General features: G+C 42.8%; 1 protein-coding gene across 3 annotated transcripts; it reads right to left on the minus strand.

Moving 5' to 3' along the window:
* Positions 1-4,063: 4,063 nt before the first annotated feature.
* On the minus strand, positions 4,064-26,097 carry NAA50 (N-alpha-acetyltransferase 50, NatE catalytic subunit). Of its 3 annotated transcripts, none has more exons than XM_042031173.1 (5): positions 25,910-26,097; positions 12,031-12,164; positions 11,446-11,565; positions 10,417-10,483; positions 4,064-7,976 (listed from the first exon to the last, which is right to left on the minus strand). In XM_042031173.1, the coding sequence occupies exons 1-5, from the start codon at positions 25,915-25,917 to the stop codon at positions 7,796-7,798; spliced, it is 510 nt and encodes a 169-aa protein (XP_041887107.1). In that variant the 5' UTR covers positions 25,918-26,097; the 3' UTR covers positions 4,064-7,795. The 3 variants fall into 3 exon arrangements, with proteins under 3 accessions (XP_041887107.1, XP_041887105.1, XP_041887104.1); XM_042031171.1 differs by having other exon boundaries at positions 12,031-12,167; XM_042031170.1 differs by lacking the exon at positions 25,910-26,097 and having other exon boundaries at positions 12,031-12,217.
* Positions 26,098-26,107: the final 10 nt, after the last annotated feature.

Consider the following 26,107-nt stretch of genomic DNA (forward strand, 5'->3'; position numbering starts at 1 on the left):
CCGCGCCTGCTCCACCCCGCTCACCATCCTCCGCCGGGCGGACACCCCGCGCCAGCGCCGCCGCCGCCTCCGCGCCGCTGCCCGCCCGCGCAGCCCACCCTGCTGCTCGCGCCGCAGCCAATCGCCGCGCGCGGGGCCAGCCCTCGCGGCCAATCAACAAGGGCCAGCCCCGGGAGGGCGGTGCTCGCCCTCAACTGGGCGGGGAGGAGCAGGCGCGGGCCAATCGCCGCCAGAAACATTGGCGGCGCGGGCCAATCAGAGGGCAGGGAGGCTGCGACTGGCGTCAACAAGGTAAGGTGGCCGAAACAGGAACTGGCGGGGAGTGGCGTCCCGGGCGGCCAATGAGCGCGGCGGGAAGAGGCGCGCGAAGGGGCGGGCGGCAGCTCTTAAAGGAGCAGCGGCCGCGCGGGGACGGGAAGGGTTGTGGGTCGGCTGTGCGGGACATCATCGGCACCGGTGATGAGGAAAGGACCGCGTGTCACTGCTTGTGCGTGTTTTGCTTGTCAGGTGAAACAATCCCGTCCTGCCAGGGCAGCGGCGCGGCGAGCAGACCCGAGAATCGCCCGAGCGCTGCCCTTCCCCGGCCTCAGCCGCGGGGTACATGAGAGACCTCGCCAGCATAAAACAGCGTTTATGCACTGGCGTGCCGCCCTGCGTCCTCGGCAGCCGGCGTTCTGCAAAGGAATGGGGAGCAAAGATAAAGGCTGGCTAAAGATTTGCCACATGGAGCTGTTCATGAGGAGCCCGACCACGTCCCGTGACTGTTCTGTGCTGTGGCTGATTCTTTAATAGACATTTTTCCTTAACTTTGTCACCCTCTGTGCTCACGCTTAGTTCTGGGGAGGAGGGTGCTCCATCTATCTTCCTCCTGAGTTACATCAGAGTTTAGGAAAAGTGTTGTTTTATCCGTGAAATTAGGGACTGTGGATCATTAACAACTCCCCACTACCTCACTTTTTACTTCCTGCTAACACCTAATTCAATTACCATCCATAATAAGGCAGCTTCCCATTTCACGCCTCAACTGCTTCCCTGAGAAAGCATCTCGTATCCATATGCCTTCCTACAATATAATAGAGCAGGGACAAGTTTCTGAAGCAGTGTCCAAGAACTCTTCTGCTGCTGAAATGAGTCATAGCAGCAATCAGATCTTAAAAAACCCAAACCATTTTATTTTGAATAGCTGCCACTTGCAAAATAACCTTGCAGCTGACATTAAATGGAAAACCCATTTGTGAGCTGTGAAGAAAGTTGAGGCCCAAGCTGTTTATGCAGAGAAATTCTAACGTTACTATAAATAGCAGCTTGAAGCTGTAAAGTAGGAATGTAAATGCACTTTTTCGCTTTTCATAATCTTTAGTTCTGATACGACATGACTAAACTGGAAGACAAGCAAAAGCTGAAACACCACTGCTCCATCAATTTATTCCAATATAAAGTGAGGGGGGGGGTTTCCTCTTCTAAAGGGTAGTGTGCTTTTTTTGGTGAAGATTTTCACTAAATAGGCACCCCCCATCCAAAGCAGCAAAACCAAGTTTACCTATTGACACTCTGTTGTGCTCTATAGTGTTTGAGCTCATAAATGGTCAATACCAGTACAGGGTTAAATATCTGAAATACTGTGGCAAAAATCCAGCAGCAGGCAAAAATCCACAAGTGAAACCACATACAGCAGGAACCTGCTAAATATCAGTAGCCTGTCTCTAGTGGAGAATATAAATTTACAATTACATGGCAAGATGGTTAAACAGCTTTTGTACAAATACTTGGAAGAAAAGCTTTAAATTGAATAGATAATTTGCTGGTTTTTTGACAAGTGGTTTTGCAGCTTTATTTCAGATAGTCTTAACCAAGATCTTCAGTGCAATTTTTTGAACAATTTTTTTTTTCAGTTCTTGGTTGTAGTGCAGGTTTGGGTTCAATAATTCAATGAGCAGCAGTGGCCTAAGTCTGTATGATGTGATACAGCAGCTGACAGGCAATGAGAACACAGGTCAGTGAATCTTTCCCAGTGCAGGAATTTCTTGGACTATGGGTCATGTACATTCAAGTGAGTGAAAGAAAGCTGGCAACTCAGCAGTTTAGAGAGCTTCAGCTGGTGGTGCCACAATGCCTTCAGGCAGAATGGTAGTAAAGCTGAATGCTTTTACAGTGTTAAAGCACTGGGGAGGAGGAAAGAAGGCAGAATGAAAAGAGAGGGATAGAGTAACCTTTCCATTATCTGTTTGAATTGATGCCTCCTTAGGGGCAAGAGAAAAGAACATAAGGCAAGGCATTTGTCCCTTACAAAGCATCTGGATTAGACAGGCTGAATAGACTTAGACAACCCTGATGGAAAGGAAAGTAATACTGCCAGAAACAGATCACAATGCTCACCTGACAGATTGGTTTGGTAGATTCTCGAAAGGACTTCACGTTAAGAGCTTTTGGACAGGGATTTTTTAAAGTAATCTAAGATACTGCAGGATCAGAGGATAATGTCCTCACAGGGACAGAGAACTGATTAAAAGAGAGAAATCACAGGGCATAGAACGAAAAATCAAATTTTCGCCCTAGTGGGAAGTCAGTAGTGGAGTCAAAGATTTGTGCAGGGGCTTATACTCCTCAACACTTTAAAAAATGAAGTAGAGTGAGCTGAAAAATTGCTGGAGGCTACTCAACATAGTAAGAATGAGGAATGGCAGGTGTATCTTCTAATGTCAAGTAACTGTGCACTGTAACAGCAAATAAATTACACCACAGGTAAATACGGTGATTTACATACTGGGAAAAAGTAACAATCCCAGTGTTTCACATCAAGTGAATGACTGACCACTCACTCACTAGATCCTGGTGTGGTGACTGTTCTTTAAGTAATTGTACCAGTAACAACTAAGAGATAACATACCTTCAGTGATTAGAGAGGCCCTATAAATACCCAAATTTTGAATGCCTGGAGTGCCTGTAGAACCAGCACGGCTTTGGGAAAGGGCAACATAAATGATCAGGATTACTGCTAGTTTCCCTGTAAGGGACAAATGAATTGTCTAGTATTGGACAGGTTGTTCTAAGAGGCAGCTGGGATGAGGAAGAAGAAGGAAAGAAACGTGACAGAGACCAATAAAAGCTGAATGGTTTGGAGAACAGCTGCAGCAGTTTAAGTCCAGCAAAGGTTTTCCAGCCTCTGCAGCTGCTGGTGAAGCTGGAGTGATGAAGGTTGCACTTCTGGTAGCAGTTCACTTCCAGCTGTGCCTTCCAGGCCCCCCTCCAGCACAGGTCAGGGAAGGCAGCTGGAAGCAGCCACTCAAGACTACAGACAAGTTTCAGAGCCTGAGCCTTGCTTTTGGATGTTATTCTAATGAATGCAGCAACTCCATCTGTTGATAAAGCAGTTTCCAGAGAAACTTAAATAAGTGAATAGGATACACTATAGAATATTTAGGGAAACACTTCTTTTCCTCCAGAACGTGGGCCACAGTGCAACTTCATCACTTCATAAATGGCACTTCAAAGCAGAAGAGGAGCATAGTGAAAGTAGTCAAAAAATGGCTTTAACAGAAGAGACTGAAATTGTTAAGGAGATGAGTTTTACTTAAATAGCTTTCTGAGAAAAGTCAGTATGGAAGAGTATGTGCTGCATGTTAAGACATGTTTCAAAAGTATGGACCATAGTTTTTCAAAGATTGTGGTCAAGATTTGCAATAACTGGCAGCTAATGTGAATACTTTAAACTTTTTATCTATAAAGCCCAAACCAGAGTTCTTGACACCTGGCCTGTTTGTTTCCAGACTGCTCACTAATCAATGCAAAAATATTCCAGAACAGTTCCTCTCCTCCCTCCTACCCCACAAGACAGAGGATTTCTGAGGAAGGGCTTGTAACTCCAGGGAAAACAAACAAACAAACAGACCTCACTCTGCTCAGTTGTCAGACACCCTTGGCATTCATCACAGCAGCCCAACACAAAGTTCATGTTAGAAATCTTCTGAGTTACACAGTTTATGAAACATCTGAGGAATAGTCTATATCTGCTTTCAGAAGGAAACAGCCAGACTGCAAAAAAATGCACATGACAAGTTGCAAATGACATAACTCAAATAGTGCACGTTTATTCTGAACGGTATTTCTAAAGAGTTTGAGTAAAACAAAAACATGCTCCTGATGTACAACAAGGGCAATGATATAGATTAAAAATGGACCATCTTATTGTAAAGAATTTGCTCCCCCTGCAACTTAACTTGTAACATTGAGAATGCATCTGTAAACTGCATACAGCATACCTTTCACTAAATCTTAACTCAAGAGACCAGGGGTGGTCTTAGCCAAATTAATCAGGAAGCAGTTGCAGATTCAAAAGAAACATCCAAGTCAGCAAACACTTTACAAAACACAGACATTGTGCATAGCAGCTGACCCTGGATTACAACATGAGGGAGAATAAAACAATTTAGGGGATCAAATTTTTACTAGACACAGGGCACCATCAAGATTTAACAAAATATCACGTAGGTTTGTTTCAATCGTAACAGTATGTCGTATTTAGTTGGCAGGTTTAACCATTAGCTGCATCATGTAAACTCAGCCAGTTTCTGTATACACAAAATACATTCTCTCCCTTCCCCCTCCCAAAAATGAGGGATCTCTCTCTTCTGGATGATTCCTTTTCTCCTGTACCATGGTTTTCTCAAGTAGGAGTCCTTTTGCAGGTAACATCTTCGTACTTCAACCGATGTATGACAAAGCCAGTTGCAGAGATTCAGGAATAACTTGTATATACACAATTTACACTCTAAAGCTGTTAATCACACAGATTTTTCTTGCTAGATCTTCATCCACAACAGGAAGTGCTGGTGGGGTTTTTTTCCCCCACTGAAACTCCCAACTTTTGAAAAATTTAGTTGTTCATACACCGTTATTTTCAAGCTAGAAGGATGTCCTCCTGCAGCAACAACCAAAGTAACTGAAGTTCTCTGCAGTAAGCCCATACTTCACACAATTTCAGTGTCTCTGGCTAACAGCACTAAGACACAGCACTCTCCTCCCTCACTCAGCACAACTGACAGACTAGTAAAATACAACTGTTTGTCATCCAGAACTACAGACCTTCACTTGCCCTTATCCATGTACAGGGAACGCAGTTTTCGTAAGATTCAGATTAAACCTCGTATTCAAGATTCAACAACTGTTTTCCAGGATTAATAGCCTGGGAAAAGGAGTCTTAGATTTATTCTCTCTTCCACCTCCTACAAAACATTTTATCAGAGGTTACAATGAGGCAGGTCTGCTGTGGAATAGGAGCTTTAAGAATTGTTCTCATGGATACATTCATAGAATGATGGCAGCCCAAAGCAAAAAGAGACAGAAACAAAAGTTAATCCAAGTAAGTTCAGACATCAGACTTGTACTTTTAAACCTGAAGAAAAACTGTCTGTGAAACACACTGATTTGTGGAAGCCTACGACAACAGCAAGTCCTAAGAGTTCATATCCCCACACCCATCTACCCAACCCAAACACTTACCACTTAGTTCTAGAAGAATGAAGAGCACTTTGCTTGGCACCAGAGGCAGCTATGGTCTGAGTTACAGCTGTGCTGCACGAACATCCTCAAATACAATATTATCTCTCTCCCTCCACATACTTCTCTTGGTTTGGTCTACAGATGGCCAGGGAAACTATGTTGGCATATGGCAAGCTAATTGTGCTTCGATACATCCCCTTCTAGAAAGATGCTGGACTGCCAACATAACCACCATGAGCAGGTCCTAGCTGTACTGAAAACAAGCTTTTGTCAGAACTAGGCTGCCTCTGGCCAAGGGAACCGTTTGCATCTTTCTAGCCAGAGTCTGCCACCGAGTGTTGCAAACACAGGTGCTCGCCACCTGCCCGTCTCCAAGACTCCATTAGTGCAAACCCAGCAAATTAAGTAGCCATTTTCCAGCACAGGTCTGTCAAGATGCACTCCAACAAATGCTACAGACCTCTGTGAAAGAAGGAGTAGTTGTGTAGCAGCTCATATAGTCACCCCTTGGGTATCAAAGACCACATAATGTGCAGCGAGGGGTGCCATCCCTTGCCTCACCACAACTTCCATCTTGGAATCCTTGGTTCCCAAGTCACCCTCTAATGACTGGACAGCACCTACTAACCAGATGTATGCTGCAATGCACACGAAAGGTTGGAGGCTTTCAGAGTGGAAGAATTCAAGATGCAGATCTAAACTTTAAAAAACAAACAGGAAAAGAATACAGTTCAGCATCTACATGGGGGATGGGGCAGGTTGGTGTTGTCTCAGCTCAGTGCACTTTCCCAGGTGCTTGGAGAAGAGTCCAAGCTCAAGTTGGTATTTATATTGGCATACATGAAATTGCTGGCAACAGTGCCTAGAAAGGAGCACTGGTATTCACGCAAACAAAGCATGAAAGGACGCAAAGCAGAGCTTAGTACAGTTTACTGTAGCCTCAAAGTTACAGTACTAGGAAGAAGCCAGTCAGCCTATTTTCCAAACCCATAAAATGCTCTAATATATGCTGCTTTCTCCGGTGCTCCACAAACACCCTCTCACCAGAGGAGAACTGCATTATTACTACTGAACAGGGGAGGGGGAAAATAATCTTCAAAGGAGCAAAACCACGCAGTTCTTCACCACCTCCTCCCGAAGGAGCACATAAACACAGCAAGTCAAGCCAACCCCAAGCAAATCCAGGAGACCCCTGCAAAGCTATGTGATTAGGGTCAGATTCACGTCTGCCTTCATAGCCTTGCTGCCTGGTTTCCTCAACCCTTACCTCTGTCACCACAGATTCAGTAGCTGTAACTGATTTGTCTGGAGACAGGTGCTTGCCTTATGTCATCAAAGCTGGTAAGGTGGTCACAATCACTTTTTCCATCCCAACAACATAGACAAACTAATTCTCAATGAGCCCTGCAGAATTTCACCCATTTTTAAAGCAAGGGTCTTGCCTCAGGATTCATATTTTTACAAGGTTACTCTTGCCAACACCAGATCTAGCTCTTACTCTGGCAAAAGTCTGCTGGGAGTTGGGTAAATGAAAATAAGAAAAAACGAAGACCACTCTAAATCCTCCTCTCAGTCAGTTAAGAAGCGTAGCACCAGCTTGGGTGAGGAGTATTTAAAAAAAGCATTCAAAAAGATCAGCCCAGGCAGAGTGAAAAGGTATGGTAAAGTAGCCCACCCTTCTCAGCAAAAGATGGAGGAAAAAGCCATACTCAAAAATATTGGGAAGAACTAAATATACTTTTTTGAGGTGGGGGGATTAAGAGGAAGAGTGGGAAGTACTGAAGTAGCATTCAAAGGTTGGGGGAGATTAAAGTACCCTGTAGGTTATAAAAAACACAATAATGTAGGGGTCAAAGGGCAAGATATCGCTTTGCCTTTTCCCCCCGCATTGGATTTACATTCTGCTTACTGAAAGAATAATTCTGAAAGAAACTTGTCATCAGGATAACCTGCTCAAGCCCTCCACACCTCAAAAGAGATCTGCACACCTTTTCCCACCCCAACAGAAAACAAAAACAAAAAACACCCCCTACCCCCAAATAAACACCAGAAAGGAGAGCTCAAAAAAAAAAATCCAAAACCAACCAAAACCCAACCCCAAACATGATTGGACAATCCTTGGAAGAAGCATTACATTTTGCTGGAGAGAGGTCAAGAAAAAAAAATGAAGATGAAGGGGTGGAGTAAAAAAAAAAACCCAAAACAAAAAACCAACCAACCAAAAAAAAAATCAAGAGGCCTCTCTTTCCTTATTTGGCGACAAGCAAGTGCAAGAAAGTGTCCGCTGGGGTTTTGTTCAGTTGTCGGTCTTTTGCACATCTGCGTTCTGGCCGAGACAAGGGGCTTTGAGGTTTTTCTGCAGCACGTGAGCATCTGCTGGCTCTATCCTCTTGTAGTAGTTCTTCTTCGTCTCAATGATCTCAAAGCCAAACTTTCTGTAGAAGTCAATTGCAGATTCATTGCTGATCTGGACATGCCTGGACAGAAAAGGGGATAGAGAGACAGGGGTCAGTGCTCTGCCACCATACTCCCGGTCAAAGACAAGAAACACAGCTATCTAGATAGAGACAGGAACAGTGGTGTCAATCCAGGACTGGAACTGTTGGTCTTCCCAATTCAGTTCTGGGCTAACACTCAGTCCCTGGATGGCCCCTGGCAGTCAGTAGTAGTAAATGTTTCCCCTCAGTAAAACTCTTTAAAGGAACACAAAACAGCAGAGAAACTCTGAAGCATTACCTTAGTAATTTCAATTTCTCTTAATCCTAATAAAGCAATATGACAGATATTTTGTGGAAATATGTAGCAGAGTTTCACTGTAAAGCCAACTTTAACTTCCTGTAGTAACATTTTGCAGATGACCGGAAGAGATGTCTCAGCGATGACCCCAACACACTGTAACATATAACTGGCAATGGTGTTTGATATGATTTTAACAACTTGCTCTACTCTAACTATTCCTCTCTCCCCACAAAAAGCTGTAGTATCAAAAAGCCCCATGGAATTACAAAGCCCTTTTTCCTTGTATTTACTTCCCCTAGAGTTTTACAGATTTTGCTAGCGTGTTTCAAGGTTTCCAAAACAAACAGCCATCAGTTCTTTATCCTAAGTGACCAGGACATTTATTTGCACAAGTTTCACTAAAAAAAAAAAAGAAAAGAAAAGAAAAAAAATAAGACAGAGAGAAAAGAAAGAAAAATGTTTGGCTCAACAAAAGGCATTCATTAAACACTCCGAAAATTCAGTGGACACTGCATAAGTTCATGAATCACTTTGTCATGACAACATGCTGCATAACCATAGAACCAAAGTAACTGTGGAAGCAACAGCAGAACAAAACAAAAGATCTTAGTGTTAAGCCCAATATGCACCAAAAAGCTAAAAGGGAACTTTATTACAATGACAAATTTAGGCACCGATATCAAATTCGGTGCTAAGCTGCATAATATGTTTGGGTAGAAGACGCACAAGTAATTAAATCAATGGGCCACTAAAAGAACTTCAGCCCAATTTTGGGGCCTATTTATTGTCATGCCAGAATCCTTAGTCTGGGAAGTGTAAAGAAGGATTATGAAGGATTTGGGGGTTTTTTTGCATTAGAACTAGCAAACAGTTCCTTCACTGTGCACACAGTAATGTGCAAAAGCAAAAAGGAAAGCCCCTGTCCCATTAGCATAAGAGAGAGCTCATTACCACTTCTCCAGAGGCAGGAGAATGGGAATACGAGCCAAAAGCAGTTTTACTCAGACACCCCTTTAAAACACATTCCTCTTACAGAGATGGCACAAAGCAACAGTAGAGGACGTGGAAGAGTTCGCACCTCCGTGGCAGAAATGGACTAAGTTTGAGGAGAAAGTCCCTCCATTTATAGTGATATCAGTGTATGAAACACTCCTCATGAAGCATCTTCAACAGTCCTGGAAAGTATTCAGGATGTCGTTCTGTGGCAGTGTAAGTCCATCCAAGCTGTAGCTGCTGTGGGCCTATCCCTAGCAGCACATCATGCTTGCACTGGTGTGATGGCCAAGGCAGTGATGGACAAGAAGCTGGCTCAGAGAAGCGATCTGGCCAAAAACTGCATCAGCTCACTTGGTAACTACACAGACACCAATGCACAGGAAAAAGCAGAAGTGCGAAACCAGCAGCAAAGCATAGTTTTGGCTTTTATGGATTTCAGATTCTGTTTCCAGGGGGACTATTGGGGTGACTGTCCTCCACCCCTGTGCTTGTTCTCTTGTCTGCATCATGCCAAGTGCTTACGCAGACATGCAGCTGATTTAAAAAAAAAACCCAACGAAACAAAGCACAAGAAAACCACCCCCAACCCCCAAAAACACACTAAAGCGCAAAAACAACACCCAGAAACAAAACTGAAAACAGCTTCCCCAGCTGGGTCAGGGCACTGGTCTAGTTTATTGCGCACAAACAGCTGACCTGGCAGTGTGCAATAATGGGAATAGCAGTTGGGCCTTATTAGTGAATGTAAACTTTGAGTGTTTGCGAACATCTCTGATATTCTAACCCACAGAGTGCTGTCATAAAAGACAGAAAGCAAATGCATCAAAACTTGCAATATTTTCCATTCTGAAGACCACCTTGTATGATAAAAATAAAATCCTTTCTAAAAAGGTTTTTTTTGTCTTACAGTGTAATTTTGCTCTAGAATGTGATTTCCTAACTAAACTACTTTCAAATTCAGCAAATCCGCAGAACCCTTTCTAAAGCAAGCATGCTTTTGGTATTCTCAGAATTACACAACAAGCACAGAATATGACCCCTGGCTTTCCTGCTAGTACTTACAAGATGTTCCTTGACCCCACTAAAATATACACTAAACCCACACTTGGATCTCCATCCCTTTGCTCCCACATCTACCTCTATCATCTCTCAAAAATGCATGAGTGCAACTCATTTACTTACAGATAGATGTTGTCAAAAGTGCCATCTTTTTCACAGATGTTTAAGACATGATTCAACATTTTAGTTCCTGCCAAAAGATAAAGAGATACTTAAGAAAACTGGAAGGGCACAATTAAGTCTATACTTAGCAAGGTACTTCCTTGAGGAAAGGCAGGTTAACTGTAGGTAGACTAAAATGGTAAGAGTGTGAAAACTAGGAAAGGCAAATAAAACATGATGTGTAAGTATTTCCTTCTCTCTCTCTGGCTGCTCATAAACCTTAATTTATTGTTTCTTTGAAGAAGAAATAAAAATCACAAACAGCCCAGAAGCATATGTATAAATCAGCTTATTTCAATACTAGTTTCATGGTCTCAAACTCACCTCAAAATACAGCCAAAACATTGTATAAAGCATTAAGGACACTGGTAAGCTTTTCTACTAAAGACCTAGTAAAATAATTTAAAATAAAGTTATGTTTTCAATCCAGTTTGTCAAAGCAAACGGGTTACTCTAAGGTCTTGATTAATCTGTCCTATGGGTTTGCAAAGTGGAGCAAAGAACTAAATGCAGTATAGACAAAAAGCAGGTACTACCCCAGAGCAGCAATAATCAGTAGTGATAAAGACAAAAGAAAGAGAAAACCCCTACATTTAGAAGAGTGAAGGGAGAAGCCAATGAAGGAATGTTGTGTTCTACATAAGTAGAACTTGCATACTGGCTACATATCACTGACAAATAATTTCATATCTCTCTGCAATGATTTTCACATCCACAGAAGAAGAGTATTTACATCACAGGATGATAATATGATTAAGATTAAAGTAATCCGAAATCCCGAATTAAAAAATACTACTACAAAAAGCTCATTTCTGAAAGGCAGGGAAAAATGAGCACACAATAAATCCTACTCTTTTCCCCCGGTCCCTTCCAAAGAAATCAGTAGTCTAAAGTGCACTAACTTGGTTAAAAATCTGAAAGAGCATTTGGAAAGCTGGACAGCAATCTGGTTTCTCTGATGACTTAGATACAAAAGAAGACCCTCCTTACCTATTCCTAGCCTTCGGTAGGGTGCCAGGCATCCGAGTGTCATGATGTACAGTCTCTTCTGGTTCTGGGAGTGATCCACCCTACAACACACTGCTCCCACTGCAATATCATTGAAATAGGCTGCCAGGGAAGGAAACAAAGGTTTATCAGTAACAAGTCTCAAACTACACATACAGATCTTTCATTTACACCCTGTATCTTCCTTCCTCCCTCCCTCCCCTCTTACTAATTCTCCTATCCAGATAAAATAACACACATTGTGGATTCGCATTTGGAATGAAGTTACCAGGGCTGCTTTGACACAGTGGTTGCTTATTACTGCTCACACCAACCAGCAATGACATCAGGAGGTAAGCTGGCAGTGCACAACTGTTTTCTTCTTGAACAGAAAACATGCCTGTTCCCAGTGGGATGTAATCTGTTTAGAACACAGACCCTCTGTGGCTTTTTTGATGTTCCCAAACAGTTACTTTTCATTATGTAGAACAACTAAATAGAAGGAGCTGCTATTCAAAACCATGATGGATAGCAATGATGACCACTTCTGCCACCACAGCCCACAATTACTGGCAAGAACATTTGTACCTAATTTGGCAAGTTCGCCAACCTCCAGTACATCCTTGTAGAACTTGTCATTGTAGCTGACAGGAAAAATGACCTGGTTTAGCCTCTTCAGCTGCTTAATGTTGTGTGGCGTCACATCTCCCAGCTCGATCCGGCTACTGGAACAAATCAAAACATGCTTAACATCTGACATACGGCAACATTTTTAAGGACACCAAAAATTAATTATTTTGTTTATGCTTAGAGAACTGTCTCACCTAATACTCAGTTCAATACATATTTGAACTGCCACATCCAACCCATACAATCAAGTTTAATGCTGGTTTAAGTCCCAAACCTAGTTTTTTCAGTCAGTTCTATACAGTCAGAAGTTTCTCAGGCCACACTAAACACTAATGTACCATAGTATTTGTGTGGTTTTACTGGGTGGGAGACAGGAGAGCATGGATCTCTGCAGAAGTATTAGCTTTAACTTTATCCCATTCACTTCCCCTCTGATCATCAAGATCACAAGGAAAAAAAATGAAAAACCCCAAAGAAAATATGGGGGGAACAGGAAGCTAGAACAGAGACCAAGGAAATTAAGTCCTTATCCATGCTTCAAAGACAGCCTCAATTTTACCACCTATCAATATAAAGCTTATGCTTAGACAAAGTAATTACTAGACATCTGTCTCTAAAAACCAACAGTACTGTGTGCAACAAATGTATTAAGCCTGTTACTAGGCAAGTGTGCCCTTCTCAAGGTGATATCTGCATCTACTAAAATTATCTACAATTATCTATCTACAATTATCACTGAAATCTTTCTTCCTGCTGAGAGCAGAATCACACTGAATTGTACTGAGAAGCAGACCAAGCTCCTCTCTTTCCTAAGACTACCTTCCTGAAAGAAACACTATATACACAGAAGCAAATCTAAAAAAAAAAGAAAAATAAATTTTAAAAGAAAGGTATTAGTTGCCCTTGGGCGAGTGCAAGCAGTTTTAACAAGGACTACAAGAATGAAAAATAAAAAAGACCAAGATAATCAAAATCTTTTCCCAAATGGTCACCAGAATATGTAGGCAGGTACAAAGCCAGTGCACACAGAATTAGAAAAGCACACAATTCTAGGTTCATACCAGCCCTGTTTTACTGAATACATATAGGCAACCAGATTGTTTTCTGCCCAAACAGCAGTAAAGACACTGTTTGCCTTTTTGAAAAAAAGTCTAACTGTTTTCAAAGAAGCAGCTTTCTAAAATCCTTGTACATCAAGCTTGAAGTTCATTCTAGTAATATGCAGCAGCTGCTTTCCATCTCCAATGTCTCTTGTGCCTAGGCAGCTTGTTTTTTCAGCTAGGCTAATGCCTAGGACACAACAGCACAGGTTAATTTAAATAATACAGTGACACAAAGATGATACAATAACCAAAAACTTTTTTTTTCCCAAGAACTCTACCAAGCAATGCAGAGTATAATCTGTCTCTGCTTTACTAACTGACCTTGATCATACATAAAAAACCCTCTTAAATGACACCCTCCAGATACCGGTTTTAGTTGTCAGTACCAATGATAAATATGTAATACTGTCTAGGCATTGTACTGAAGCCTGCAAAACTATCAGAAGAAACTACAGAAATGGAGCCTTTCACTTTTACTTCAAGAACCATAAATCTTCACCCACTTTCTCCTTTTCTTTTACAGCAAAGAATTAAGTCTTCAGTTTTGCAGAGATACCAAGGCTTACCATTGCCCACTCCCCAGTATAACCCAGACCAGACAATCTCCCCAGTGAGCCCTACAGAAGCTAAACAATTTGTAAGTCAGGCCTACCTTTTAGAGGACCACTAAGCATCAAGGGACTATTGATGATTTTGTAATTCTCCATCAGATTAGTATGTTCCAGTTACTACTTCGAATTAATGGATGCTTTTTACATATCAACATTGCTCACTCCAAAGTCAAACCTTTTGACACATGTTGGCCAAAGAGATAAAAAAGCTCTCTGATGTCAAGCATCTCATGTCAGTATGAGTTCTTGCAAATAGTTCCAGGCAGCTCTTCACCTATCTTCCCCCCACCACACTGCACACATCCATCTTTTTTCTCCCTCATTGCAAGGTCAATTGCCAAGAGACAAATCCCTGTCCCTGTAGTTTGCCCCTCAGCTCTGCCCAGTGGTACAGCAATCTCCTGAGAGACATCTCACTACATGGACAGTGTGTTCTCCAACAGTGATTTCAGGAATGACAGAAGAAGCAAAAGACTCCATATTCTTTCATCTCATCCATGTCAAGATACCCAGGCATTCTAGAGTCAAACCCAAGAGGATATATTTCTAAAGTTTATAGCTAAAACCCACTACATTCTGCTGAAATAATCTCTTTTCTGTGAGTCCTACCATAACCAACCCTTTGTCTCACAGCCTTTTCAATCTTCTAGATCACTTTTGCTCTCAAGACTCCTTTCTTCATGTATGGCCATCTATGCAAGTCCCTTTGAGAATTGTATTCCAACATAAAGTTAAATCCCAAGCTAATAAGGATGATGTTCTCACACTCCAAAAGTACTCCCAGTGCAAAGCATGCAGTCAAAGTTACTAGATGGTGGAGAAACTGTAGTATTGTTTTATGCCCAACTTGGCACAACTGCTCAGCCTAGCACGGCGGGGCTTCTTCAGGCTCACAGAAGGCAAGTTTTGATCCTGGCAGGCAGTGCTGCTACCTTTTCCTCACAAAGGGCAGAAACAGAACTGTGGCATGTGGGCTCTTGGGTATATTTGTGTCTGTGAAAGAGTTTTGCTAGAGTAGGGCACCTCAGTAATCTTGTACTAGGAGGGAAGAGAAGACTGGAGAGCCCCTTTTGCTGCAGTCCGCATGAGAGTAGAAACCAAAGGGAGCAGGTCTCAACTGCCCAGTTAGGTCAGATGAGCTGCAGTGCAGGAGGTCAGAAAAGGAAGAGACAAACTCCCACTCAGTCACTGAAAGCCTAGACCTCTTCTCCAAATAACACTATATTAACCTTGGTGACACAAAAAAAGTATCAGTAGTTCTAAGCTTCAGTAGATCAGCAGTGCTAGCATGATGAACTCACAGCAAAGTTGTTATGCAGCATGTCTCCTTTTGAGCAAAAATACCTGACACAGCCCATCACCAGGTAGTGTCTTCTAGTATGATTTTAAAATTGATTAGTTACTAATCAAACAGATCAGGCATTAGAAGACAATCACTATGAAATATTTATGATGACAGTTCAACAGGAGAAAAATATATTACCACAGGCAGCCAGGACAAGATGGCTAAGAAAGGGAACATGGCCAGAAGATGGCCCATCACCAAGAAGGTTTCAGACAGAGAATAAATAAATAAATGCAGAAGCAGAGTCTAAGGCTGGTAGCTGCTGAGCCAAGACATCACCTCTGAGGCTGGCATCAGGCCAGAGAAATGAGCTCTCTTAGTAGATGGCTGAAAGGCACTTGCTGACACATTTCCTTGAGCCCCTGGACTTCCTCCCTCTATCCCTCACCACTTGCCACATTCACTGCTGCCTCCTGCCATCTCCTGCTGCCTCCTGCCATCTCCTGCTGCCTGTCTCCTGCACTCTTGTCACTACCTGGTTTGTCCTTGCAAGAATTGCACCAGGAACAGTACTTTACCCTGGAGAATAATATGAAAGAGGTTTGAGAAACACTGCAGGAAGCATAAATCAATACACTAAATATATCTGTTTAAATAGTGTGTACTCAAACCATAAATTACTTTAATGTATAGCACTACCTGATTAAATCAGCACCACATCTATTATGCACAAAACCATTTAATATGTAAATTAAATAAGAACATGGAAACGAAGACCCACATAATGAGAATTCATCATTTTGCCTGAGGACAGTACGGCAAAAGTGCCACTGGGGCCTTGAGTAAAATCATGGGGAAACTGGCACTGCTGCCCAAAGCAGCAGTCTTGCTGTCCCCAGGCCACTCATTTCCATCCTCTTGCTGGCACAAAGGTTTGTGCAACAATGTGGTGAACCAACACCAATTAAAACTAACCTAGACAAAAAAAAGAAAAGTTTAGTTTTAACCCACATCAGTCCCCTGACTGGGTTCACCACACAAGTCCTCTGCCACCATAAAGAAGTGAAAAAAGGTTGCCATAGGCAGAACTAATTGGTTCTTGAGCAGAAGTGCCAGCTCATCCCAGTTTAAACTGGAAGTACAGTGCAAGAGGAGCACAGGGATGTAGATTATCCAGTACATCTGTGAACACAGTGTAGAGATACTGTGCTACACTTTATCATTCACAGAACAATATGCACTTTGATCCTAAGGACTTAAAAAAACTACTCCAAATAGCCAAGACAAAGCACCTGTATGTAACAAAGGACTCAAAATTATCATTCCCTTCTTTTCACCAGAGTAAAGCAAGCAGCTTTGTGCAGTCTTTTTTTTTTCTTTTTTTTTTTTAAGTTTGTTTTTAACAGCTGCTTACAACTAGACCTGCTTCCTCAAGTTACATCTCAGCCAAATCAGTAACTTAAGTAAGATTTTTATGTCAGCTAAGGTCTGACTAGGCCAGTCCTGTGCATTTCAACTCAGTAGAGGGTGTACCAGAAATACTTATCTTCAGCTGTTGCAAAGAAAAAAATTAAATTATGAGCTCAAATTAGCATATGAGAGAACATAAAGATGTGCAAAGAACCTGAAGTGCCCAGAAGGAAAATGCCCTTCCATAACAGATTATGTGACTCTATGATGCCACTAATATTCCTAAGAAGATCCACATTTACCGCTGGCACCCTACAGCTCAAATGGCACTCCATGGAGGATGCAATAGTCAGCTCAGGTGTACTCCATCTCAGATGTCAAAGTTTCTGGGACAAGTCAGTCACCCCACCCCAAGCAATTGTTTTTAGCATAGAAGAATGAGGGACTCTCGGCTTATCAGGTCAGGCCTCTTACTACTACAGTGTTCTACAAATTCATACACTTTCCTCAATGGAATACCAGCCTTCTGAATCCAGCTGAATGCCTTCCATTGTAAGGCTGTTCCCAAGTTACCATTACTCTCAGTTAGTTATTCCAGTGTACTCAAATCTACCTCTATGCTGTCTGGAGATGATGGGTACCACTGCACAGGCCTTTTCAGAGTTATCATGATCTCTTCATACCTTTCTTCTAATTAAAGCCAAGCTCCTGGCTTCTTCCTGTAAGACTGGCTCTTAATTTCTACTATTGTCACACTACCTCTTCCTTACATTCCTTCTGATTAAAGTTGATTTTCCTTAAACATGGCTAACCAAAACTGCTTACAGCAGCCCAAATACTATTGTCGTATACAATGGCATTAAGTTTTTCCTGTCACTACTGGAAGCATTTTCCTAACATATCCTAGGACTATGTTTGCATTTTTCACAACTGCTACATTCCATGACTTGATTACTGGGGAAAAAACACTTGGAGATTTCACTAGTAAAGGGAACCGGTTCCTGGGGCATGGGCTGCTATCTGTTAAAAGTGCACAGCAACACTGCCCAGCGATGTAAGAGCAGAAGCGAAGAGTGATCCGCCAAATCCTAACAGAAGTGTGACTTTAGTGAGGTGACATGCACCAGTTCCTGAAACTGGATGCATGCCCAGAACACTGACAGTAACACTCCTGCTCTTGCATGCCAGCGTCCTATGATCCTCTAGGCATTGGCTAGAAAAAGCCTCACACGTTTTGTGGGACCAAATGCAATCTAGTTAGTCCTGCTGCAGTTGTTTTGCTCTGCTTGCAGCTTACAGGGCTGTGATTTCAACAGTCTATTTTTCCTACAATGTCTTACATCGATACTGGTGGAATTAACACAGGCTACACGAGATACTAGTGTTACTTATGCTAAGACTGCTTTTTGCTGCTCAACATTTACCAAAGGAGAACTGCTATACAGAATGACAGCTCAAGAGGCAGCCAATTTCCAGTTACAGTTCAAGAAGAAACACAAATTCATTCCCTACGAATACCAAGTGTCGAACACTACTTTAGAACCAACATCAGGAAGAAAAAGGGCGAATTTCAAGTTTCTTAATGCTGTAAGAATCTCAGTCTCATTCAACTTTAAATAGTGCAAGTCTCTCCCCAGAGGGATGTGCCTGACTGAAACAGATCTCCGTGTAACTGATAGCTGGGCTCAGGCTTATTGAAGGCATCTGGCAGGCTAAATTTAGCAGAGCTGTATCTGAAACTTGCAAAACTTACTGAGGAGTAAGTCAGGAGAGGCAGCATGGAGAAATGGGCCCTAACAAATTAAGAGGGCTTCAGAGAAGGTTTGTCACCTGCTAAGCGGCCAGCTAGCTTTATTGCTTCTATTTTGGCTTCCAAGTCAAAACAGGAGTCTAGACAGGATAATCCACTCGTAAAAAAAAAAACCAAACCAGAACTATGAAGGCCATAGACCTAAAGGGTGTGGCTCTGCTTAGATTCTACTCCAAGGCCAAAAGACCCTCTCTAGTGTTTTGGGGTCTGGGGCTGCTGAAGTTTTTTTGATTGGTTTTTTTTTTTAATAGATGAGCTGTCTTGCTAGGCACACAAGTTAGTCTAGCTCTTGTGGGCAGATCAGTATGTTTTCAATTATCTCAAAGATCTGTGGGCTGCATATCTACTCTGCTTCACTTGTCAGAAAATCAGAAGGATAAGTACAAACGTAGCATGCAAAAAGTCTTACCAATTTGCTCTGAGACCCCTGATTTTCTTTAGTCCTGCTTACTACTGAAAACATGTATTGCATGACACCTGATACCCTGCTGGAGGTTACTCCCAGTTCTAGCCTGCAGAAGGGCACAGTGATGTACAGAAGAAAATGAAGCAATTTTAGAATCAGAATTAACAGAAGACTTCATTCAAGACTTTCAAGTCTATTGGATCTCCCTGTGAACAGGTTTCAATGTCATGCATCACAATTCCCCAATGTACATCAGACCCTAGTTACCTCTCCCTTTATCATTAAAAAAAAGGAAAAAAAATACACAGCACATTACAGCCAAGTTTCTTCATTATATCTGGATATCATACAATTTACTCTGCTTCAACCTAGAAAACCTGACCACATTCAAAAGACTGGCCAGTCTTCACATGAAAGAAGTAAAATCATGCTATAATAACTTCACAGTTTTTCCAGCTGAAACATGTCCTAGATCTCAAATCTCCAAGTGAAAAATAAACTTTCTCAAGAAAATTATAAGCTATCCCATTCTGCAGATGGATGCAAAGAGCAGGAACTACTATGTCCAGCTGACAGAATTTTCAAACTCTAAAATATCAGAAATAAATGTAGCTGGTCTAGAACAGAAAAGCAGACACGTACATCACTTAGTTGTCCATAACACTCTGCTGCTCCAGAGCACCTCACAAGGTTAAGGCCTAAATATTTCATCAGCCTATCCCAGGTACATCAATATCAGGTGAAAGAGGAAACAGTTTGTCTGCAATAATACAGCAGATAAAGAGCTGCCAGAAATCTGCTGCTCTAACCACTTTTCCTTATTAGTCAAGTAAGCTCACAAGAACATTGATTTTGGTCCATGATTGCTAAACAGAAGTACTTCACTATTTTGAAACAGCTTCCCTCAAAATTAGTTTTGTGCCTCCACTAACTATATCCTGAGACCCCTTATAGATTACTGCCCCTTTTCATACCTTCTGTGTCCCCAGATCTAACAATTATAACCCTTACCTGCCTCCCAGAAGATCATGACCCTTTGCTAATTAGTGTTTATGAAGTACCTGATGATCATCAGGTAAGAACAGAGGCTTACCTTCAAAGTCAAAATAGAAGTGATACTTACAAAGTACCTTATTTACATAAATACAGCTTGAGGGCACTTCTGGTACGTATACAGGTAACAAACTATGGAACTGACATATCAGGAGAAAATAATTTTTCTACTTCACACAAACTATTTCTATAGGGAACTGAAACACGTTTCTTTACAAATGCCTTTGTCCATTAGAATAGTGAAAAAAAAGAAAAAGGCAGTTCATTACGGGTTTCCTACCTATCCTTTGGATTTCAGTCCCAGAGTTGGGTTTTGTAAAGTGTTCAAATCACATATTATATTAATAACATGCTGTGAAAAAATAACTGAATGTGCTATCAGTTTTATGTGCCTACCTTAAAAACACTTCTAAGGCAACTATCGTTTTCCCCCTGTCCTTCTCCTAATTTTCACTAAGAATGAATTGTTCTCAAATGAAAACTTGTGCCAAAGATCTAAAACCAAATAAATCTCCTTTAACTGCAATTTTCAACTTAATTTGTGACCTTTACTGACAATTTTAAGTGCCATGTAGAGAAAACTTTCACAAGCCTTCAACTGCTGCCCAGGTCTCATCCCATACTCTCAGGAAAACATAAATACAATGCTCAGATGGTGGAAATCAGAACTTTTTTCAGGGTTAGAGATTCTAGTCTGCTAAGGGCCAAAAATCACATGGAGCCTCAAAGAGAAGAGAGAGAGGGAGAAGGAAGGCCAAGTGAGCTCAGGAAGTACATCATGCATGAAGATCTTACTATGAAGCACAGTATTTTCAATTAATTAAAGAAAGAAATACTCTGCCCCCAGGAAAATTTATATATCTTAATCTTAGTCACCTAGTGACAGTGTTGTGGAAATGGTTTTGGCTCTATTTTCAATAAAGCCTGAAGTATAATTTCCTCCTCATAATGAATTAATTCAGTATGCTTTGACACAAATACACAGTTACCCCATTTCAGTGCTGTGCCTCTCCGCTCTCAGGTCTTCAAGTCCAAGAGTCTCCAAGTAACCAGGTATTCTATGCACAGACTCTCTCTTTGCCCTGGCTTCCCCACCTCAAACTCCCTCCTGACAAACTTCTGCTGCTTTACAACTAACTCCCACATGGGTGCTTCTTCCCTTGCCCTTTTTCAGCCAGGAGCAGAAAGGAATCCTGACATTGCCTGTCTCAGAGCAGGAGGGATGCAAGGAAGTACTGCACTTTTCTCTTATCAATTCCCAAACAAATATAAAGATCCAGCTTCTTATGTTCTTTCCTCCTCTGGATAAAAATATCTAGCACCTTCTCAGATTATTGTTTTGAACACTTCTAATGCTTGCCAAATGGGCAGGCTCTTCAAGTTCTGAATGATTTCCACTCGGATTAAAGTATTTTTCTGGCTCAACCATCATACATTATTCCCCATTTTAAGAGATTTAGTGTGGCAAAGGGGGATGCATCATTTCTTGTCCTCAGGAGATGGCAGCAGAGTCTGTGGCATTTGGTGATTAACTAAAGTTACTACATTTTTCACAGAAATGTCCCAAACTACCAAGCCACATCTACATGCAGAAAGAATTGAATGGTCAAACAGTACTCAAAACACAAGACTGGGTTCTAAAGTGCTTGTTAAATGGCTACAACCCCTCTGCTACCTTCCTACCCTCCCAATCCTTCCTACTTCATGGAATGTCTTAATCTGGTTATGGAATTAAACTCAAAGTGGTCAGAGTTATAAATCAGGTTAAAGTACCTATAATAAACTGCACTGAGTTTTTTATAAACTCATTTAGAAGCTGTTAAGCCATTTGTAAGCTTGCATATAGGCAAGGTCTAAATTTACCATCCATGAAAATAAATGCAGACTATAGCTCACACTCGGACATTTCTAGGTTCAGAAAAAGCCTAAAAATAAAGTGATTTTCAAGCTCAATTACCTTTTTCGTCCTGCCTCCAGTGCATATGACCATTCAGCAGTTTTCTCATAAACTTGGAACTTCCTCCCATATATGTTAAGCTTAGCACTGTGCCGAGCAAACAGAAACAATTCAGCAGCTCTGCACAAACTCTGTCATACTAACTCAGGAGAGAAAAAGCCCTCCCTGTTCTCCTCAGAAACATGCACATCTTCAGGACCTTGAAAGATTTACTCCGTGAATCCAGACAAAACAAGCAGAGGTGTCAGAGCTTACCCATGATGACTCCCCACTCTTTAAAAACAATAGTTATTTTTCTGTTATATTCAGTACTCCCCAGCTGTGATGTCTCTCCTACAAAGGTAGCCAGAACAGTATGTGCAAAGCCTTGGGGTTAGGAAGTTCTCTGGGGCAACAGCTACCTGTTGTGTAGGATGTAGCCTGTAGGACTCTTGCACAGCAAGTCAGGACCCTTAGAAACTACAAAGCCTGAGAATTAGCTGCAAACACGTAAAAGTTGAGAGGCAATCTCCTAGGAGTGTCTTAACCAAAAGTAGTGCACACTTCTTTCTAAGGCTGGTTTAACACACAGCACTCTACTCCCTGTTTCAATCAGTTTTCCATCACATGGCTCAACACGTGCTGCCGCATGACAATCTCCCAGGTGTTTCCCATCAAAACTGGAGAGGGATTTGGTCAATGTGCCAAAATAATACGTGCACAGGCACTGGGCCTTGCTTGTAACATGCACTACATGCTCCATGTATGTGACAAGCCCGGTCACACAGTGGGTACATGCACGCAATGGAGCACACAGGTCCTGCATTAGCCTTGTGTAATGTGGATTTTTAGGGAAGGCCATCAGGGAAAGGCTGGATGCCTTATTCTCATAGGTTTCATCTGAACTGAAACAGCTCAGAAATGCACCCTTACTTGAAGATATGTCACAGACAGTAATCAGCAAATGTTTAAGAATCAATGCAAGATTTTCAGTTTTTTCTCCTTAAAATCAGCAGCATAACTGTAATAAAAACACAAGAACACTGAGCAACAAGTGAGTCAACACCATGAAAGCAGCAAAGTGCTCTATAAAAACAGCCAAATTACTGCAGACAGTAGAACCTGAGTACCTTCCACTGGTATTTTTCCTCATGCAAACACAGTTATAAAATACATTTTCAAATTCAAGAACTAACAATAATAACATACAATAAATGAAAAAAGAAATTAATCTCTAGAGAATCACAAGGTTCACTAACAGAACAGCGAATTACCTGTTTTTCACGTCACATTTAAGAAAAAAAAGGAAACATGAGACTCTTAACTATTAAAATCATTCAGAAGGTGAAGATAGAGTGAACATAAAGCCAAGTCGCACAAAACCAGGTGGAAGCTAATGGCAGCTTCTAGTTCAGAAGCTGGTGTTTAACTCATCAAATAAGAGAAAACCCACAAAATTTTAAGCAGCTGAGAAAGCACAAGAATCTCCTGTTATTTCTGAAACCAGTGGTCCCAGGTAGAAGAGGTCACCTAACCTCAAACACCCTGATGACAGACACTACAACCAGCTATGCATTATTAACACACATCCATGCGCTATTTCGAATTCAGAGAGTTAAGAAAGAAGGCTGCAAGCAACAAACGTTGACTACACAGTCTTTTAGATCTGAAGGTTCATGTCAATGAACTGGATAGTTTCTTTTTTAATTCTTTCTCTGCCAAAGTAGATTCTTCATAATTACAGCTGATAAAACATCAGCTGCTCTAAGGGTTTCCAAAATCACCTCTGCACTTTGTGGTGTGGGTTACAATGCAATGCATACATTCCCAGAAAAAAACAGTCAGATGGAGTCAGTTTGTTCAGAAGGACTTATCCATAATTTTGGATTCAATACTGAAGAGAGACCAGATCCCTTCAAGCACATCAGTTTCTGTGTGCTTGGAGCTGAAGCTTTAGATCTATTTTTGGACCCATCTTTTGACAGTACTTGTACTTTAGGGATCTTCACCGATCTTTGTAACTTAAAAAACAATTTGGATTTGTTCCAAAGTACCCCTGTGTAATTTATACATTCCTTTTGAACTATTCTCTAGTCCTTTGAGTCTCATTGTATTTAAATGGGGTTATTTTTCAATTTGAGCTCTGTCGGCATATTTGCCTCCAACTGAATTTTTAGAGAACACCTGGATTCAATATGAGAATCTGAACAAGAATATGAATTTATTCTGCACCAGAACTTGCTGTGTGGTGCTAACAGTGCTTTGGCAAGACAGGAATATGCTGTTCTTCAAAGAGATGAAAGAGTACCATAAGAGCAGAAATACCAAGTACAGAACCCAAAGCAGTAAGTCCTGAAGTTGAACCAGTAATAAAGCTGCCTGTAAGTAAAAGTAAAGTAACAGAAATTAAGTTTGGTGCTCTGGAAGCAGAAGAGTGGTATGCAGGTTTTTTCTCTATATATTTTTATTTTTAAAAAAATGTTACAAGAAGTGAAAAAGTCCATGAAAGGAGAACTCCTCATCAGTGCAAGCAAAGCCAGGCTCAGTTCCTCGGGGAGCACCGCAGCACGGCAGACAGCTCTGGCCGTGCCCTGACAGGAGATCCCCACAGCTCCAGCCTGGCACGCCTAGGCCACTTCCCCACTCACACATCCAGGTCCCAGTAACCCTGTCCCACGACTGACATACAACCAAAGCAAGGCTAAGCTGTAGCAAACAGCAGAATGGTCAACAAAGGATAAAAGGAAACCCAGTTCCATCGGGAGCGCTGCAGAACAACGATCCCATCAACCGCCACCTCATCTTGGCGGATCCGTGCTGCTGCTCTTCCCGCAAACTCCGCCGTCCTCATTACAAGGTGACTAAGAGTGGGGGTGCCCCGTTTTATGTAGGGTGATGCACGTGGATAAACGGTTGTCCAACAGCCCAAACACACCTATTTTACGTCAGCTGAGAGTCTGTTTATTTGCAATCATCCCTGAACCTCCTTCTACAGACACTTGCCAGCCCCTCACAATGTCTCAAGCTGCTTACATGTTGTAAGAGCCAGCTAAGAGTCTGTTATCAAGCAGTCTTGTATGACCTCACCCCTATTGCTAATAAGCTAAACCCCTTACCATTTCTTAGTAAAAGCTTAAGTGATTCAGCTTCCATTCACCCTGCCTTAAGCTGCCAAACTGGAAAAATAATACCCATCATTGCATAACACCAGTTCCAAGGGGACTGGTTTAATGCTCTTTTGAGAAACAGCTGGGGAAAGCTGCCTTTGTGCCTATGAAGAAACTGAGGCACAGAACTGGAACAATCACGTTTTGTGGAGCGCAAGCGATGCTGAAATTAATAAACATAAGGTGATTTAGCCAACACTGAAAAACCTGTCCCGAAGTGACCTGGACAAGGTCAGGCAGGTCATCTGACACCAAAGTACAACTGTGAGTGTAAAGGCCTCCACTCTCCTGTACAAAAACGGCACCTCATTGCCCTCACTGAGAAGGAAATCAGTGTTTTCAGCCAACCAGATTTGAAATCTCCAGTTTTCGGGAGACAGAGAGAAGCGAAGCCAGGCCCAAAGCAGCGGGTGTGCTACAGAAACATGACACAGAACACAGCTCGTTTGCCATCCATCCACACTGTACAGCCTCCCCGTAGCAATTAAAGACTTAAAAACCAACGAAAGTGCTAAGAGGATGTTACACACAATAGCACTGCAAAACCACACACATCCGAGGCTGGCAGCTTTTTCGCACAGAGCGGGCGGCGCTGCTTTGCTATCGCCAGACAAGGACCAGACAGGGGCGAGAGCCCGGCCAGCATCCCCCTCCCGCCCGCTCTGAAGATCGCCAGACCCCGCAGGGCGGGATCCCCCCGGAGCACGAGGAGCCGCCGCGTCCCGCCCGCTCCAGCGCGGGGCTGACCGCGGAGAATCCTCGCTCCGGCGGCGGCACAACCGTGACGGTGCGGGAGCCCCCCGGGCAGCTCCTGCTTAGCCCAAAGGGCTCCAGCGGTGGCACCGCCGGTTTTCTCGCCGAGAGAGCCTCCCCGGCATCCACCCGCCGCGGGCCCTGTCCTAGAGGGCGGGAGGGACGCAGCAACACCCCCGAGCTCAGAAGCGGCGGCACCGCCCGGCCCTCTCCCGCCCGCCGCGCCGCCCGGGCCCGCCCCGCTCCCCGCTCCGCTCCCGGGCAGCCCCAGCGGGCCCGGCCCGGGCCGAGCCCAGCACTCACCCCTTCATGGTGCGTCCGCGGCCTGCCCGGCGTCCGCACTGGCTGCGTCCAGGGCCCGGCGGTGCGGGTGCGGCTCCGGCCTCCCCGTGCTCAGCGCGGGCGGCTCAGTCTCCTCCTGATCCCGATCCTGATCCCGATCTTGATCTTGATCCCGCTCCCGCTCCACATGGGCCTCCGCCCGCCCCGCCCCGCCCCGTG

The sequence above is a fragment of the Corvus kubaryi genome, unplaced genomic scaffold (genome assembly GCF_017639235.1).
Source record: "Corvus kubaryi isolate FWS band 111438036 unplaced genomic scaffold, C.kubaryi_AGA036_p1.0 37341, whole genome shotgun sequence".
Classification (NCBI taxonomy): Eukaryota; Metazoa; Chordata; class Aves; order Passeriformes; family Corvidae; genus Corvus; species Corvus kubaryi.